Source organism: Pocillopora verrucosa, chromosome 1, assembly GCF_036669915.1.
Source record: "Pocillopora verrucosa isolate sample1 chromosome 1, ASM3666991v2, whole genome shotgun sequence".
NCBI classification, from domain to species: Eukaryota; Metazoa; Cnidaria; class Anthozoa; order Scleractinia; family Pocilloporidae; genus Pocillopora; species Pocillopora verrucosa.
This window is the reverse complement of record NC_089312.1, coordinates 13,426,113-13,444,824: the sequence shown is the minus strand read 5'-3', so window position 1 is coordinate 13,444,824 and position 18,712 is coordinate 13,426,113. Positions and strand designations below refer to the sequence as shown.

Below are 18,712 nucleotides of genomic sequence, written 5' to 3'. Positions count from 1 at the left end.
AGAGTCTAAATCCTAATCTCGGGGCCAGTACAATTCTATGACTTTTACCAAACAAATAATTATGAATAAAACTTACCTCATGGACACTTGAGCCAACGAGGCTGTGCCAGACACTTTGAATTAACAATCACACTTTGTTCGTCCCTTAAAACCGCCAGTTTAAAAGCTTGAAGGTTTTGTTCCCGTCTTATACGTTCGATACGAGCAGTGTATCGATCTCGAAATGCTTTGCCTGAAAATTTCCTCAACATTAGTCAACACATATTCGCACGAATCTGATAAATTGCAAACTGTCTATAAAACCTTTTCTTTTTAGTGGAAAATTTTGTTCGAAAAATCACAAAATGATGGTGCAATGGTAAGGGTGGAGTAAACTGCACACTACTTTGCAACACCTAAAAACCCAACAGTTGCCACTCAACGGTCGACCTATCATAAACTAACACTTCATTTTTCATCTGCCAATACAAAGCCCTTACGTTTTCAAACTTGATTAATTACGTTACAGAACGAATGTACCGCGAACAGTACGCTTTTCACAATACGATGACAATTTATAATAGACAAGTCACCGTTTGCGATGACCCACCTTTTCCTATCTAAAGGAAATATACGCTTATTCATACATTTTGAGAAGAAAAGTTGAGCAAAGACCATTACAGAAAAATTGTAGCAGTCCATTCTCCCTCCTTTCGACCCTTGCATGTTCTTAACTGTTTTATCCCACAGAACTGCTCGAAATCGTATTATCATACTGCACTGTAAACATAACTGTATTCTTACCAATCTTCCTTTCTGAGTCCAGATTCCCTTTCATCAAGCCATCAATAATACTCAGATCCACTCCTTTGATTTCCAGTTGCATTATCAGCAATCTAAAATCAAAAAGAAGCTGCGTTCTATGCATTTCCTCATTAAGCTCCTCTAATTGCTGAGAATTGAGCGTTCGGTATTTTAATTTCATGACGCGGACTCGGAGTTGTTCCACTTTACGATCGAATTTCTCCTCCATCTCCCGCGGAAGGTCTTCTTTCTCAAATTGACTGTGCGTGTTGGCTTTAAGGGTCTGGAGAAAAGACAAAAGGCTGATCTGGTTCCTTATCACATCCAGTGCTTCAGCCGCATGATTTGCCTGACCTAGCAATACCTTGATGCTATCACGGTCTTCGGGAAACTGCTCAATTCCCTGTAGTGCAAATAACAGACTCTCTACTTCTTGACCTCGAGGTATTTCAAAGGAGGAAGTATTCCCCTTAATTTTCTCGAAGTCCGCGAGGATCTTCTTGACAACGTTGCCATATCTTAAGCTGGTACGAATCGGAACCCTGCACTTTGGGCAGAGCTTGTGTTGAACATCAACAGGCTTCCCACCCTGTGTTAAGTCGGTCTGATCCATCCACAGATCCATCATTTCCACTTCGAACACGTGACCACAGTCCGCCAATTCAACGAATCGAGCGTCTGGTTCGTCTTCGGTACCGAAAAAGATTTCTGTGACTTCGTCCTTATGACACTCTCGGCACTTCTTTGGACATGGTTCCCCACAGAGACCAATGCAAGGATGAAGGCATGGAAGGCGCTTTGGACATGGCTCATTGCATCGAGGGCGATCACACAACTCACCACATAATTTTTTGCACCTGTAATGAGGGCACTGCCAAACACACCTCTCGTTACATGGTTCGCAAGGGTCGCCACATTTCTTCTTGCAGTTGCTGTGCTTGCAGTAGTTACCACACTTTTCCTTGCATGGCGGACAATTCTTAGTACAGGGTTCAGAGCAGTTATGTCCGCAAAACAGTGTACGGCCACACACTGCCTTACAAGGTTGGTGAACCCGACCGCGTAAACAATCACTGCAACTACCTGCATAGAATGTGAAAACATTGGGTAAGAATTTAAAAACAAGGATGATCACACAACGGAAGAGGCTTTGTACAAGGTTCATTGCAACGAGGGCGATCACAAAGTTCGCTGCATGACTTGTGCACTCATAATGTTGGCATCGCCAAACGCATTTCTTTTCACATGGATCGCAAGGATCCCTGCACTTCTTACTGCATTGATTGTGTTCGCAATAGTTGCTGCACTTTTCCGTGCATGGTGGACAGATCCTGGCGCACGCCTTAGAGCATGTGTACCCACAGAATAGTAATCGGCGACAATCATTTGTGCAAGGTATGTGGACTCGACTGCTTATACAACCACTGCAATCACCTTAGTGAACATAGAGAAATAGGAATCAGCGGGTTCACAGTGAATGTGTGAAGTTGTTATTGTCACAATCCAATCGTCCCGAACTGTTTACATTCTCTCTAGGACCCATAATCGTCCTGATACATTAAGCCCCAGAAATTGTATTCCCGTTACAAGAAACTATTGCGCTAAATTCGAAAACTTGTCGCTTAGAGCAAACAAATGAAACAAGTTCGTCATTTCAAAACAATGAGAACGACTTCAAAGTCTAATCGGCGCTATCGGGTTTTTAAAAAGTCCTACGCATCTCCCGTTAATTAAATGAAAACCTATTTCAACTTGACTGGAACAAATTAACCACCTTTATGCACAGAAACGTTTTGAAACCTGTAGAATTGCTTCTATAGGTAACCACGGTTTTTAACAGACTTACCAGCACATTCGTGTCCGCATTTTAAAATCACATTACAGGGCGTTTGGCATTCAACTTGAGCGAGGTCATTGCAGAGGTAACAAGGAACTTTCTGGAGGTGACCACATCCAGGAAGGATCCTATCTAAGGGTTCCCGACAAGGCCCGCATATTTGGAAGCATCTCTTGGGGCACTTGTGATTCAGATCGCAAAGTGTTTTGGTACAAGGCTTTTTACACCGATATTCTTTGTGCTCTGGGTCCATGGGGTGACACATCAAATCACACACGTGACCACACTGGAGTCGAAAGACACATCGTACGGTGCAGCCTCCTTCGGGTGCTTTCTTGAAGTCGTCTGCAACTGAAGCGTGGATCACGTTTTTCGGATGGTTTTGGCATGTGAGTATCAAAGCATTTCCTACATTTCCTGAGTCTCTCATGTCGTTGATAATTTTTTTCCACAACAAACTCTTTTTCGCGAGTAGGGAGAAATTACCAATACAGAAAAAACCTTTCTTCGCTCGAGATAGCGCTACACAAACTCGGTTTTCTATCTGCAGGAAACCAATTTTGCCATCCTCGTTGCTTCGAACGAGCGAAAGCAAAATTATGTCATTTTCCTCGCCCTGGAAGTTATCCACAGCACAGACTCTAACACCTCGAAAGATTTTGTTCACCATTTCTTTTTTTAATTGGGTCAATTGCCCAACATAAGCGGTTAGCACTGTGATTTTTTCTTTTTCGTAGCCTTGGAGAATAAAGTAGCGACAAAGAGCAGCTATGAACTTGGCTTCGTGTTCATTTGACCTACTCCTTCCTTCCTCCATAAAATCCTGAATGTAATGAAAAAGAAAGAAACAGTCTTATAACTATATTGCCTGTTTCAGATCTTATTTTAAGTCGGACGGAAGAGGTACATAGAAAGTAGAGATAAATGCCAATCCAAAGTTGTTTATAATGTACAAAAAATTAATACTCATTATTATTATTGCTGTTTTGACTTTTCATAATAAAAATAATGATAACAACCAAAGCTTGTTACCCCTCACGTGGCTGGCAGCTATGCAAATCTTTCGGAAATGTTTATTGCTTGACTAGCCTGTTACACCAACACGGCCGCCGTTTTTTGTTTGAGTAGACAATTATCATAGCGTGACGTCATTTGAGTACGATCCATAGCAAACAAAAAAAGCTCAAAGTTGCACGGAATGTTACAGGTAAGACATTTTACTGATCTTATCTTTTATATTGAAGATCAGTTAACGTAAGAGATGATTTTCATGGTTTGTACACAAGTATTAAAACAACATTTAAATATGTCCTTGGACTTATCAACCTACATTGTTATATGGGTAAAACAGGAACATATCCTCCTCTCTTCTTTCTTTAGTTTACTTCCGGGGCGATTCACAAGTGTGGCTATACGTAAACAATATCGGCGAGCAACACCTCACTAAGGTCTTACATAGCCGAAGTACCTCTGTCTGTAGCGTCGAGCTTGACATGATTAGCGTCCTTATCTGATTATATTTTCATTTCAAAGGTAGAAACTTAACTACATTTTTAGTCATGTAAAGGAAACTCGGCACAGTTATTTGCCCTCCTTAAAAATAAAGAGGAAGATCTGATTGTAAGTTTGCGGACGAAATCCTGGGGACCATGTACATTGTCCCCTCCAACCTGGCTACAGGGCAAACCTGAGAAACACTTAAGGAATTTGTAATATTTCTGTCTTCAACTCACCTCACTTTCGGCGTGATCCACAAAAAACACATTTCGAGTCACACCCATAATGTTCTCAATATTCAGCACTGATTTGTGGTTTTCCAGTTTTGGGTTGAAGTAAATATGCTCCAACATTTTGGAAATTTCAGGTCTCATGCGATGCTGTAGTCGCAACCGTTCATAGGGCATTCCATTCTTCACCATTCTCTCGAAGAGCGACACGTCCAAATTGTAATCCTTAGCGAGTTCGTAAACTGTAGGGTTGGGGCGGAGCTGCTGATGATCGCCAATCAGAATCAAGTGCTGGCATCCGGGAGTTAACGATGTAAGAATGTGTGACTCCAGTACTTCAGCGGCTTCTTCCACAATGGTTATTCGGGGTTGCAATTCTTCCAGAATTTTGCTGTACTTCGCCGCACCTAAATAAATATTTAAAAAATGTAAAAATAATCAAAAGAAAAGACTATCGTCAATTACTGTGGGCAATCAGAACATAGCAGGAATGATCAAATATTTCTTTGATCGTACCCGTGGCGAAGTCAATCATGCATACCATGTTGAGTTATGTTGTAAAGGTTGATCAAAGAGATAAGTTTTATTTAACCATACTTACCTGTTGTGGTCATCCCGATGACATTTGCCCCCCTAAGAATGGACAAGTCCAGCTGACCTGTTTGCTGCTTTAGTTCGTTGACACCTCTCTCAAAGTCAAAGAGGAAGTACGTCATCTCTCGGCGGCAACGCTCTCGTACGTCCTTTACCCAACGCCGATACAAACTCCAGCGGTCCTCCAGGCTCAAATTCCAAACATTTGTGATCTACAGTAGTGAAACTTATTGATGTTATTCTAGTAAACTTTAAATCAGGAACGATCATCTTTCAGCACGCTTCAGCTTGGTTTGGGTTGAAGTAACTATCAAAATTCGATACTTAGACTTTGATGCAGAATTAACTATCTACCTAAACGGAATAGTATGAAATGTTAGCATTTTGCAACTGCGGCACCTGTTTTACATTTACCAACCTTAGAAATTGAGAAAAAATTGAGAGTCGTAAGTAAAATGTTGAAAACACTTAGTAAGAATAGGTTTCTAAGGCAAAAGATAAGTCTAAGAGAGTTTGACGACATAGGATCTGAAATGCTCACGAAAAGCAACGTATCAAAACATATCCTAATTCACAGATAAGAAATGTTAGGCAAGCTATAAATTGGCAGCCTAAAGCAGACAGAGACAGAGCTCTTTACCTAGTTTTCTATATCAGAGTAAGATGTAAATTAATTAATACGAATTTAACTACACTCAGCCATGATCTCAACACTAACCATTTTCGCCCTCTCCTTGGGCATGATATCGTCTTTACTCAGTTCAAAACGCATGATCCTCTTAAGTTTCTTTTTCAGGCGAGACGCGTTCTGTATTTGCCACTCATCACCGCTTTCCTCACCGTGATCGATAAATGGATTAACAACTTGGAGGAGGTCCTGAGGTTTTCTCGTGAGTTTCCAATTGTAACCTTCGTCGTCGTCATCTAACAATCTTTGGTTTTCCATAACATTCGCTTCATACAAAATATCCCCTTCGTCTTCGTTATCTTTGTCTTCACCGTCTCCCTCTTCTCTTTCTTCCCCTTCTTCTACATATTCACTGCCTGGAGAAGATAAATAAAATGATGATTATTTCCAAGTTGCAAACAGCGACCGTCGTAAAGAAGACAATCATTTCATCCAGAATATACAACTCCACTCCACCTTCCCTTTCCTTAGCATGCGTAGGTTACGAATAGAACCTTGATTAAATTACGTTCTAAAGATTCCAAATAGAAATACAACTACCTACTAGACTTAACCCATCCTCGAAAAATTTCAAAAGTGATTTCATTTTACTATTTCAATATGTTAGTTTTTCTAGTATGCCGGTAAAACGTAATCTAGTACTGAATTTTAACTTCGTTCGAGAAATTTTTAAGGTGAAGTAATAAGCTACATTTTTACAGAAATAAAAACGATTAAAACAGTTCTATATAGTTAAAAGTGAAGATTCATTACGCGACCAAGGCGGTCCGGAGGCCAGTAAATGAAATCAATAAATAAGATTGCTATTATTGTCGTCCCGCGAGAGCTGATGATTTTCAAATTTTCGGACCAGACTTGGTTCCCAATAACATTGTACGACTCGGCTGGCGAAAGATTTCCATATCAAAATGGCAGAGTCTAGAGAAGAAACTTTTCGCAGAAATTTATTTAAACTCCAACAGGACAGGACGAAATACCGGATAAAGCTTCAGAGTATCTTATTGGTTCCTAAGTTCGCGGGTCTTTTTTTTTTTTTCGCGTTTTTCGCTATTGATAAAAAAAAGCGAAATTAAAGACCCGCGAATAAGGATTTTCGCGAAATTTAAACACTCGAAATATAATCCCCTATAGAAAATTCAAATCACAAAAAATTATCATCATGTAAAAACAGCAACATGTACACGACATGTATCGAAAAATACACAAGTGATTCAAGTCTATTATACATCTCCCGTTACGAAATGACGGTAATTTGCAAAGATTTCGCATATGGAGTGGAGAATCTAGCTATCATCTTCATCTGAATCGCCAGATTCGTACAAATTCCTTAGAATATCTTTCGTGCAGTTGTCAAAAGTTAAGACATTTTTAAAAATAAAATGAAATTGAGAACGGTTGAGTCGCAAATTTTTTCATGTTTACCGACTGAAATCCCGAAAGTAAAACTCCGCGAAATCTAGTCTCGCAAAAATCGCGAAATTAAGTACGCGCGAAATCGTCTACCCATAGAGTAACAGTTTTCTATCTTTCAATCAAGCAGGATAGAGCCTAAAGCTAAATTTCCTGACTTCCAGAAAGGTATTGCGTAATTTGGGGTTCAGGGTCGATCCTTTATGGAAGGTTCGTCCTAGTTTTTCATGAGGTAGCTTCAAAAGTCAATAAAACAACATGCAATGACAACATTCGGAAGAGGTGACATTTTCAAGTGTTTTCAAACGCTTTACACATCCTCTGAAACGGGTGTAAAACAGTATTAATACATGCGATTCGATTTTACTATTACTTGGGCTTAAATAGACTAAAATGTTTTGGATTAGCAAGTGACGTTTGCGTAAAATTGACAACTTTGTGAGCTCAGCTAGAAGAAGGCATGAGTCTTTTAAGAGCGGATCTAGCGCTGATATCAGTTGTGCCTATTATGTATTTGGAATAATAAAGACTTAAGAATCGATAAAAAAACCTATTTTCTACATAAAAAAATACAGATTGTGGAATTTGTTTGTTTAAAAATCTATCATTTAATTTGGATTTAATGCCTCCTTTTGAATGCCTTAATAATAAAGGGCCTTGATTCTAATTTTTTTTTAACATGGTCTGCCTTACGGTTTTCTGTGCCTAAGGACAAGGTATCGTCTTTCCCACTTTGGTCCCATGATTTTTAAAAATAATAATTCGGAATTCGACACTTACTCAGCTCAAAACGTTGTTATTCACTGCTGATTACTATCAAAGCTTACCATCCGAAAAGGTTCCATACTCTATTAACCGATTTGAAGCTTTCAAGCACGTTACAGGAAGTGTAGTCGATTCCCCATAACGTTGCAAGTGAAACTTATATAACTAGCCTTTTCAGTATAAATTATTAAATAACACTCTGTTTAAAAATACCAAATTATTCAAAATTGATTAACTGAGTCAGAGAAGTGTTCCTTTTGCGCAATTTAGAAAGAACGCTAATACCATCTCTTTTATGACTGCTCCTGAGTGTACGCCATTTTGAAGAGGTTTTGCAATTGGTGGTCTAATCTTCTGAGTGAAAATATCTCTCAAAGATGTTATGGTTGGCATTTTAGATAGAAATGATCTACCAAACTATCTGAAAATTCTGGGCAAACTATTGATATGGGATTGTAGAAGAAACAAATCAGTCCCAAAGTTTAATTTGTTTCTACACAAAGTAAAAGCTATGCAGGAGACTGAAAGGCTCATTGCCTAAGGAAATGAGAAACTTCAAGACTTAAAGAAAAGGTGGGAACCGTTAATATAATATTTTTCATATTTATCTATTTGTTTTATTTATTATTTTTATTTTGATACCGCGCGGAGAGAATATGTGGTAGGTTCATTTAAAATCTGCTCTATCTTGTTTTTGTTATAAACGAACTTCAGCTCCGAAATGTAATTGAAGTATCTGCACTGTGTCTGTGATGTGCTGCAATCTACATTTCATGAATTGTATCTGCCTCACCAAGTGGCAGTATTATTTAGTGCGTAGAGTAAACTAATATTTATTAAAATTCGTAATGCAAGTAGTGTAAGTATCACATACTTTGTAGTGTAAGCTAATTTAAGAGAAAAATCTTTTTGTAAGTGGTCTTTAATGTGTGTATCGATTGGGATAGTTTTGTAAATAAAGAAAGCACTGTTAGTATCGTTATTACTGTAAGTGTTTTTATGTAGTATTAGTACTGCACTGTTAACGTTGTCATGCTAGTTGAAATTTAATAACGACAATCGTCAACCAAAAAGAAATAATTCCAACTGTGTACTATGTCCGTGGAGCACGGATACCGAAAGACCCAAAGACCGAATAACTTTATCCAAACGTTATAAAATCAAAAGAGATCTAGGGCAGTGTACTTACACCTACCATCTATTTCACAAACATCTCCTTGACTGGGATTTGCAGAGTTAACCAAGAGGTTTAACCAGTGTAGCATTGCACTGTGTTTTTTATCATCATTTTCCACAAATGGTTGCTTCAAGGATCGGTAATGGGCTTCTGTCATGCTCTGGGCACGATAATGTAGGGCTTCCTCATGAAAAACATGTTTACGACATTTCTGTAGACCATCGGTTGCTTTTTGTAATTCTGATTCAGCGCGTTCGATATTCTTATGAGCTTCATATAACCCCTTTCCGATACCGCTGGGAACTGACTTCGCCTGTGAACCAAAGAGTAGTTAAAGATTAACGGGACTATAATCACCCTCAAATGTGAAACTGAGAACATTTAGTGCATCGAAGATTTACGTGCAATGATAATCATAACAATTTGGACCATACTTCTCAAAAAGATAAACTTGCATTTATTGCCACTAAACGGGGAATAAAAACGATGATGTACCGGTTAAAACCAAAAGTAAAGTGAATATTCCTTAGAAACTATATTTTCTCACCACTCAACTCCTCTTTCTTCGTCGTTCTTGGTCAAATGTTGGAAGGATGTTGAGCCCAGTTTGCCCGAACGACGAGGACAATAATTGAGCCTTTGTTTCGGCCTTTTAGAGGTTTGTGTATCATTTAGAAAATATTTGCAAGAAAGGAGATATAAGTACGACTTCAAACATTTCTCCTAATTCCATGTATGGATGGATAGAAAGAAATGGGATGGATTTCAGTAGTAAATTTTATCCGGCAATAAATGTGCCTCAAAATATGCTCACCATGCGCATGCGGTGTTTCAACTCTGACAAACTGCATTTCTTCATAGTCTCACTCTGACTTCGGCCTCCAATCCGCACAATCCCCTTGGGATGAAACTGATGGATTCCTTCCAGAAACTGATCGAGCGCATGGTTCGTATAACAGACAATCAGTATTGGATGATTCTCTGAGAGTCGAGAGAAAATATCCCTTTGACTCCTTCTATTGGAATCCCACTTGCTTTTGTTATGCAACAAGACATTGGCAATCTGCAAGACACAAATAAGGTGATGCAGGATTTGACAGATCAGCACATTTCTTGAAGTGAACAGTTCTCTACCTTGCCAACTTTCTGCATTTGAAAGGAGCATCAATCGTAATACTTTCAAACCTACCTTCAACCCAATAAACGTCTTTCCAGTACCAGGTGGTCCTTGAATGACAGCAAACTCTTTGGTCAGTGCCATCTGCAGCGCTCTGAACTGAGAATCATCAAGATCCAGATGTTCCGCGGAAGGCCAGGAGGACAGTTTGAGAAGTGGTACGGAAGTTCCTTTAAAACAAAATCGCAAAGATAGTTCCAAAACAAGTTTTATAAGAGAGGGCGGCAATGGTTTATACGTGACGCTTGATGAAGGCCAAAATTAATATGTGACGCTTATATTTTACAGAAAGGCGAGTGTGATTTGTGAATTTATAAACCAGCGTGGGGCGTGATTTGTCTCCTGAAATATACGTCACCAGTCAATTTTTTCTTTCATTTTTTGAAAACCGCACGATTTCCCCGAAACCTCGCCCACAAGAAGAGAAATTCGAAGTTTTCCCTTTTAAATTCGTGAAGAATGAAATGGCGTTTAAAGCTAACGTGACGGATGAATTTATCAAAAGTATCAGGACTCACCCTCCTTGGGTACTCATAGCATCAAGTGTACCTATCAGCTTTTTATTCGCCGCAAGTGATTCTTAACCCTTTCCCAAAATACTGGCATAATAAGAAGTGGACCCTATCGGTTGTTCAAAGGACGAATAACGCTATCTGACGGATAAATCGTTATCCTGAAAATAAGAGTTAACAACAAGTACCGCGCTATCCACCTGATCGAGATGTATTCAATGAATAGCATTGAAGAGCATACACAGAAACAGGGATGTATACCTGATTAACAGACTGAAAGTGCAAGAATTCCTGAGATCAATCTTCAAATAGTCAGGTAACGTCACACAATTCAAAATAAGTTACACACTCACCCTTCAAACGTGCACGCCGAAGTTTGTACTTTCTCTTTAAAGTAACCAAACTGTTGATGAGAATGAAAGAAGTCTTTCAGATATGGCATACTTTATCGCTATAAAAATGATGTCATTATCAAATGGTATCAAAATGATGAACCCAGATAACTAAACTAGTCTAAAGTAGTTCATAAAATTACTCGACTGAATTGTTCTTTTGATCTTCAGCTAATATAATAATGGTTCATGCCTAATGTGCGTATATCGAGATATGAATGCACACGGAGAGTTCTCACGAAGAAAGAGTCTTCTCACAATTGTGTCAGGTTTCCCTTGTAATTGCGTACTACCCGAAAACTATGAATAAAAGGAAAAGCAGCAACGACCAAGAACTGGTTCAAGAAAAAAACTTAATTCAGAGAAATGCTAAATTTTCTTCGTGGAAGTGAAAAATGTACGAATTTCCTGCACGTACGAGACCCGCATGATAGATTAACCGTGCTTGAATCGTTGTTTACTTTGATTCACGGCCAAAACATGCTGAGGTTTGTGTTGAAAGTTCTAAAAATTGTACGATTTAAAACAAATGTTCTATTGAACAATACTCTAAAGACATAATAACACTTAAAAATAATATTTACCGTTCTTAATAAAGAAGAGTCCAAAAGTCGTAGAGCTTCACTTGAAGTCCGCGAGCAATTTCCAGCCATTATTCGCATCGCGTTTGTGAATAAATTTCGTTGACTCCAAAGCTAATTACGTCGCTTGAAAAAGACACACGTTCATTTTTTTCCCACCAAGTATCATTTAGCATTTAAAGTTTTCATTTTTAGCTCTATCAGGTTTATCTCAATCGGAGCAAATCGGAAAAGAACCTTGAAAGGTTTGAAATCTTGCGGCTAATCTGGACGAGAACTGAGGCAAACCTACACACGTCATAGTATGACGTAAGGCTTCTTATACTATCAAGGTATCGGAACCCACAAATACGTCACGATTTTAGACTACGAAAAGGCCGCAATAAACGATCCCAGCTTTGGTTTTATTCACTTTTCTGATGCCTCACTTTTAAAGCAACGAAACCTTTAAGCTGGGGATTTTTGTTATTCGTGTACAAACACTTTTATGGTTACGCTTGTGTTGTTTTTGTCTTTCGTACACGACATATGCGATCGATAGGATGCTCAGATAACGTCGTAGGATGCACTTCGAAAACTAGAGGCTAAAATACTAGAATATAGAAATCATTGCGGTGTAATAAATCCGTAGCGGACATTCTATTCACCTCTCGTGTTAATCCTCGCCCCAACGGGTTCGGAGAAAAAAATACGCAACTCGCAATATATCCGCGCATACTATATGTTAGTAAACCGAATAAGGTATGAAAACACAACTAGCGGCTTATTAGAAATTATAATTATAGTGTTTCATCCCCCCAATCCCCCCCCCTCCGATTTTTCCTCTCGTACCTCTCAGTAGTATCAGCAGTATCCTGGCTCACTTTCTTCATGATAGGTGTTAAGTCAAAAGTTACTTCTTCGTGCAGTTCACTCCTCAAATAAGAAGGGGGCTCGACATATTCTTGGCAATTTACAATGTACTTCTGTGGGTTAATGATAAGAGTAAGCGTTATGAAGAGAAACTATTAGTTTTTATCCTAGGAAAGAGCACAGATTTGGGAAACTACTTTCTATCTTGAAAACTCTGATCATGTAAGTTATGCGGTCGAACTCGAATGTAGAAGTTTCCATCTAAAATCAATATACATGAGAACTATCGTAAAGAAATTTACAGGTGAGGGATCACTCGTACCTGAAAAGGTAACACAGCTGGATGGATTTCTTGCAGTCTCTTCAGCACGTGACGATACGCTTCAAAGTAGGAAGTGCTCTCTACCATCTGATACACATCACTTTCTTCAAGTCTCACGTTATCAGATGATTCGATGAATTGTATGTCCACCGTACCCTTAAACAGGAAAGCAAACGAGATAAAAAATTCATTTGTCAACAACTGCATCTTGAACGAACGTCTCCCATTAATACGTTTGTATACTTGTGAGCAGAATGCACACATATATCAAGAAGCCTAAAAGTCGCCCAAAGTTTTGCCAAAACAGCCAAATGTCGGACGAAATTACTTGAGCAAAGGAGGAAAAATGCTCATTCAGCTTGCTCATTAAGACAGGTAACCATTCTTAGTGAATTGCGTCCAGATAATTTTGCCTGATGAAAATTGAAAAGATATCTGACACCTTCTCGATAGCTTTGGCAGAATTCCTTTCCAAAAGGAGGAGAAATATTTCAATAACTAGAGACGCCGTTTCAGGGCAAAGGTAAAAAAACAACAGAAATGTTCGCGGAAGGGCAATAATGGCGGAGACTTTGCCAAAAAAAAATATAAAAGGAGTGGGAAATCACCACGTAATGTTCATTCATTTTTTATCCACTAAGTTCAACTTACTCGTCTTATCTCTGAGAGCTCCCTGTTGGCCACCGTTGCAAACACAATATTTTCAAAGTGATCTGAGGACAAACACAACAACGAGCCGAAGATAAGCCGTTTACTGTTTTCCCACCGTACTTTTTTGAGCTTAGAGTTGTCAAACTCGACCTTGCAACGGATACCGTGGGAAGTGAATACAGGGTACAGTAAGCGAACACCATTGTAAACATGTATGTCCTGTAAGGCACCAATCTTGTGGGAGCAAGAACGCTCTAAAAACTCTGTGATCCCCTCACGAAGAGGCCGCTGGAAATCCTCTCGTAAGAGTCGAAACTGTACGTCTAAATAGTGTTCCGCGTCTTTATAGGCACCACTAACTTTGTTTTTTCTGATAAAAGGCCTTCCTCCTTTCAAGATGTCCTCCTGAGTAGGAACAACACTAAGACATCGGAAGTTTTCGGGCGGACTGACGTCATCATTGTCTTCGGCTAAGAGAGCGAGAAGATTTGTTTGATAACAAAAACGTACAATTATAAAGGGCAAAGATTGCTTATGAATGTTTAAAAAGAATGAAAGATTCTTACCAATTCTCCGTGGTTTCATTTTCCTTTGCTTTTCCTCTTCTTCTTTCCTCTTCAACTCCTCAGCTTTTTCGATTCGCATTTGCATCATTTCATCCACCCCTTTCACGAGTGCTTCATCTTCCAACTGCCCCGAATCGAACGCCAACCTGATCGCACAATACAGGTCTGACAGAGGAAGATCAGAGTGAGAGTTTGGAAATCTTCGAAGCAATTCGTTCATCATTTGCTCAACGTTCCTTAAATACGCAACCACGTCAAAAGGCGGGATTGGATCCACAAAGAGCCTGTTCAGGTTGCGCCTCAGGTGCAAATTGAGAAACAAAGACCCCGGTAATAGACTTAGTAGTTTATAAAGATCATCCCTGCTTTTGCTAGTGCAAGCTTTCGTGAAAATGTTTACTAATAAAACAATGCTGTCGTCTGTGATTGTTGACTGCTCTTTAATTAAGTATTCGGTGGCACGAAAGCAACTTTCTGATGTCAAATGGAGAACAATGTCGTCCGGGCTTTTGTTCTTCAGATTCTGGAGGTCCTTGAGTTTTAATTGTCCCTGAGACTGAATACTTCCAGTGTCTCCTCCAGCCCTTCTTCCATCACCCCTTTCACCATTTGTAGCACTACTCTTCCAACCACCTCTCCAACTTCCTCTTCCTCCTCCACCCCTTCCAAAACCTGCCCGACCACCTCTCTTACAGCCTTTCCAACTCCCTCTTCCTTTCCCACCGGGCAAACTACTACCAGCCACCTCTCCAGCTTCTCTTTTAACATCCAATGTACCTTCCGGCCCTATGCTATTTCCGATGGCTCCACCAGCTTTTCCTCTAGCGCCCCTGCCACCACCTCTACCAGTGCCACGCCAACCACCTCTCCAACCTCCGTTTCGTCTCCCTCTGCGATCTCCTCGTCCTTTCCAAATTTCCCTGGTTTGCTCCATTAGGATGTTTCTGACAAAAATAAGAGGAAGATCACTCAGTTAAAAAGTGAATTTCACATATGCCTTCCAACTATGAAATCAGAAGGTCTCTGCTACCAAACCTTTTGCGGAACTTTTAAATCTCTCCTTATTCGACAACCAAAAATTCCGAAAGACCGACGATAATAGTCCTACATGCAAAGGACAAATCAAGCCATAACAACGGCAAATAATATCACTGTTGAAATTTTAATTTGAAAACTTTTATGCAGTACTTAGAAAATAAATGCATATGGGTTAGGAGGGTGAATGGCCCCTCTCATTAAAAAAAAGTCTGTCATTCACTTGGTATCAAAGAACAGCTATCCATATCTAACACAAAAACGTTCTGAATTCTGGCGAGTAAATACCATAGCGTTGATCGGCTTTTACCCTCCCATTCGCGCATGTGCTTGTAACAAGGTAGAAGTTGGTATCAGTTCTGATCACAGACAATTCAGGCTTTTTAGCAACTTCATTTTATGTAGGTATAAATACAATAAAGAAGGATTGGGAATAAGATTAACAAGGCAAGCACTGTTCAAAAAATGTGGAGATTCTTTGTTCAGTTAAAAATACTCCTACCATGAACAAATAAAAGATACCGGGCATCAATATGCATCAAGAGTCTTTTATGCATTGATTGCGTAAATAAAGAGAGACACATTTTCTGATCTATGATCCTGTAGAACTCTACAAGCTACGCATAAAAGCCATGGTAATCAGTTATAATGTTTACAACAGAACGCACGGAAGTCATTGTTTTAACCCTTTAACTCCCAGATCAATTGTGTAATTCTCCTCACTATCAACCATAAAATTCTTATAACGTTCGTTCAGATAATTTAGTATTGCATCAACTAGTTATCCCCAAATTGATACTTTTCTTTAATCTCATAAGTTATTTGGTTGATATTATATTGATATTGTGAGGAGAAATTCTGTCTTAGTCACTCATAGGAGTTAATGGATTAAAACCAGATCAGTACAAAAGCATTCTGGATTATCAATGACATATGTGATTACTGCCACGTGTCAGATAGTTACATGTTGAAAATGGACACCCACATCATGAGATATCCGTATTCCGTTCTAAGAACGAATCCTTAAGCGACGGTTAGAAAAATTTAACTCAACCACTCGATTGAACACGCGCCATATTAACTTTTGTATAAAAATAATTTAATGAAAATGGGATTTCGTTCGACGTTTTGTCAGCGAAACTGTTCCGGACAGTTCCTGATGTCGATTCCTGATGACAGTTCCTGATCTTAGCTCATAAACCGAGTTATCCCGTAGATATTCACTCGTAGGATCAGTTTACAAATTTCGAGCAAATTTGACGCTCACTTCATGAAGATCATAACAAGATGTTTTGCATATTTCTTTATTTCCGGCTTGGATGGAGTGTTCTCATCATCATGACCGGCCTAACGTCAAGCCATTCCAATTTTCAAGACTCGAGCGAACTTGTTGACTTTCGAAAATTTGGTCACAAGTCATACATTTCATATATTTTAAATCTGTCATACACATCATACACATTGTTACTCTAAAGAATATAATTAAATATGCACGAAGGCCAACCTAAAGCTCTTTACAGCAATGGCAAACTGATTATTTCGCCGACCTTTTTCCACTCTCTATCGGATAAAAGGTGCTGCACATTGTATGTGTTTGCTAGAGGTGGCACAGGTAGCGCTTTGCTAACAGTCTATGCAAACTAAGTCTTGAATTTCTATGCAATTGATCCCCTGCGAGATAGTGGTAGCTAAGTTTGAGATTGCCGATAACTTCTATTGTATGTATAAGTAACTCTCTCTCTACTCTTTACACTCTGATTCGACACTGATAGATAAGGTTCAAGTTAGCGAAGTGAGATCTAGATATAAACTATGTAATGAATTTCGTAATGCCGGCTCAGATACTCTAGATATTTTGATTGCAATATTACATTCGGATACTTGAATATTTGCGTATACGTTTTAGCTCCGCATTACCTCAAATGTTAGACGAAGCCAACAAACATAGGCAAGCCACGACTTTTGTGAAGGATTACACGACAGCTTGGTTTTTGTTCAATCGTCACATATCACTGTTGCATGATAAACTTCCTCATACGATTTTTCCAGAGCACAGATATAGAACTATCGCTACAGGAGCGACTAAACGAGAGCCAATTAAAATGCAGCAAAATTTCTTAGAAAGCGAAAGCTTTCTTCCGGGATATAGGGAATTATGAGGTTACTTCCGCTGACAGAGAGCCTGAACCGAGCTTTTAGTTAAACTTTGACTCTGAAGGGTTTCAATGTTGAAATAAAACGGGAGCTCCAATGCTATTTCAGGAGTGGTAGCCACTTGATTATGTTTGCAGACCAGTTACAGCAACGCCGTGGAGAAATGGAGATGAGACATGACAGATTAAATGGATGGAATTCGGCCAAATACGATACCGTGTGCAATTATGAACCTGTTTTAGAGGTTTTCAGTAGACAAACACTACATATTAGGTAGACACTAATAGGGAAAGGGGGATAGCGGAGAGGAAATTGACTCAATATCTGAGTGGCAGAGCCGGACAGGAAAATACTTGGCTCAAGTTCATGACGTACGCACCGAGCGTGGTGAGTTCCATGCGCTATAACCAATAGCCAAATATTTCCACGTTCGGCCAGACCTAATTCAGGTTATAAATATTTTAATATAATCGGCGTTTTGAAAATTGCTCTGATTACGGTGTATAGACAGGAAATTGAATAAACATAGTTACCTTACGTCAATTATATGTCTCTTTGACCACAGCTTCGATGTTTGCTTCTAACCAAAATTGTTCCTATCAGAGAACAGGTTTTTTTCGTGTTTTGGTATGTACGACTTGAATCTGCCGCATCATACGTAGCTCTGTAAATCAGTTTTTCTCCTTAATAAAATAGTTTATTTTTTCTCAGTGGGCACGGTAACGAATCCTACAATGTTATCGGTTCTTAGCGCGGTCCGGTTCTTAGCGCGGTCCTATCTCTGCCCACGGCATGGCAACGCTTTCTTGAGTCGCCGAATATATCCTTATCTTCGCTGCCATTTTTCACAAATTTATCTTGTTTTTCCGGCTAGCTGGGCAGTATTTTTAAGCAAAGACGTCGGTCACTATCTCAAGCCGATAAATAACTTCTTGATCCTCTCTTTTCTCTCTCTCTCAAATCACTTTGGTTAACAGAAAAATACTGGTTTCAAAATGAATGTGTATAAGCAAAAGTGTCATTAAATTGGCCTAAAAACCGTCTGTAGTTAATTTTAATCCTTCACAAAAAGAACATAGAAAGTTAAAACGTGAGGTATTTGGTTACAATTGAGTTAAGAGATGGAACATTCCTTCATTTAATATCTGAATTCTCTCAAAAAATTTGTTTGTAGTGAAAAGGCGAGCGAAGTTTTCAGTTCTACTTCAAATACGCTTTTGTTAAGTCTTTCCAAGTCCTCTCAATTTGAACATTTGTACCGTAAATTTCACAACAGAAACTGAAGGAATTCAGTGAGAAAAAGACGCATTAAATTCTCTTGTGTCTAGTTGAAATGTCTCATTCGAATTAAGTTTTTGTGGAGGAAAGACCAAATCTTACACACGCCATTGCAGCAAACAAAAGAGCAAACTCTCACAACTTCAAACTAAGTAATTTGACTTTACTTACAATTACATTCTAAGCTATTTACTTTCTGATCAGTGGTAAA

General features: G+C 39.0%; 1 protein-coding gene across 2 annotated transcripts in view; it reads right to left on the bottom strand.

Moving 5' to 3' along the window:
* The window catches only part of LOC131786326 (NFX1-type zinc finger-containing protein 1-like), a 30,311-nt gene extending 13,178 nt beyond the window's left edge, over positions 1 to 17,133 (bottom strand). For both annotated transcript variants that reach the window (XR_010716179.1, XM_066161323.1), the window contains exons 1-15: positions 16,987 to 17,133; positions 14,035 to 14,978; positions 13,469 to 13,938; positions 12,818 to 12,973; positions 12,475 to 12,608; positions 11,024 to 11,073; positions 10,171 to 10,328; positions 9,796 to 10,044; positions 9,000 to 9,294; positions 5,660 to 5,985; positions 4,949 to 5,153; positions 4,354 to 4,754; positions 2,630 to 3,443; positions 784 to 1,866; positions 77 to 232 (exon numbers count right to left, since the gene is read on the bottom strand). Coding sequence is in view for 1 of the 2 variants with exons in the window: in XM_066161323.1 (XP_066017420.1) it covers positions 78 to 232; positions 784 to 1,866; positions 2,630 to 3,443; positions 4,354 to 4,754; positions 4,949 to 5,153; positions 5,660 to 5,985; positions 9,000 to 9,294; positions 9,796 to 10,044; positions 10,171 to 10,328; positions 11,024 to 11,073; positions 12,475 to 12,608; positions 12,818 to 12,973; positions 13,469 to 13,938; positions 14,035 to 14,968 (5,430 nt within the window). In the remaining variant the exon portion in view is untranslated. The remainder of the gene's footprint in view (positions 1 to 76; positions 233 to 783; positions 1,867 to 2,629; positions 3,444 to 4,353; positions 4,755 to 4,948; positions 5,154 to 5,659; positions 5,986 to 8,999; positions 9,295 to 9,795; positions 10,045 to 10,170; positions 10,329 to 11,023; positions 11,074 to 12,474; positions 12,609 to 12,817; positions 12,974 to 13,468; positions 13,939 to 14,034; positions 14,979 to 16,986) is intronic.
* Between the last annotated feature and the right edge of the window lie 1,579 nt (positions 17,134 to 18,712).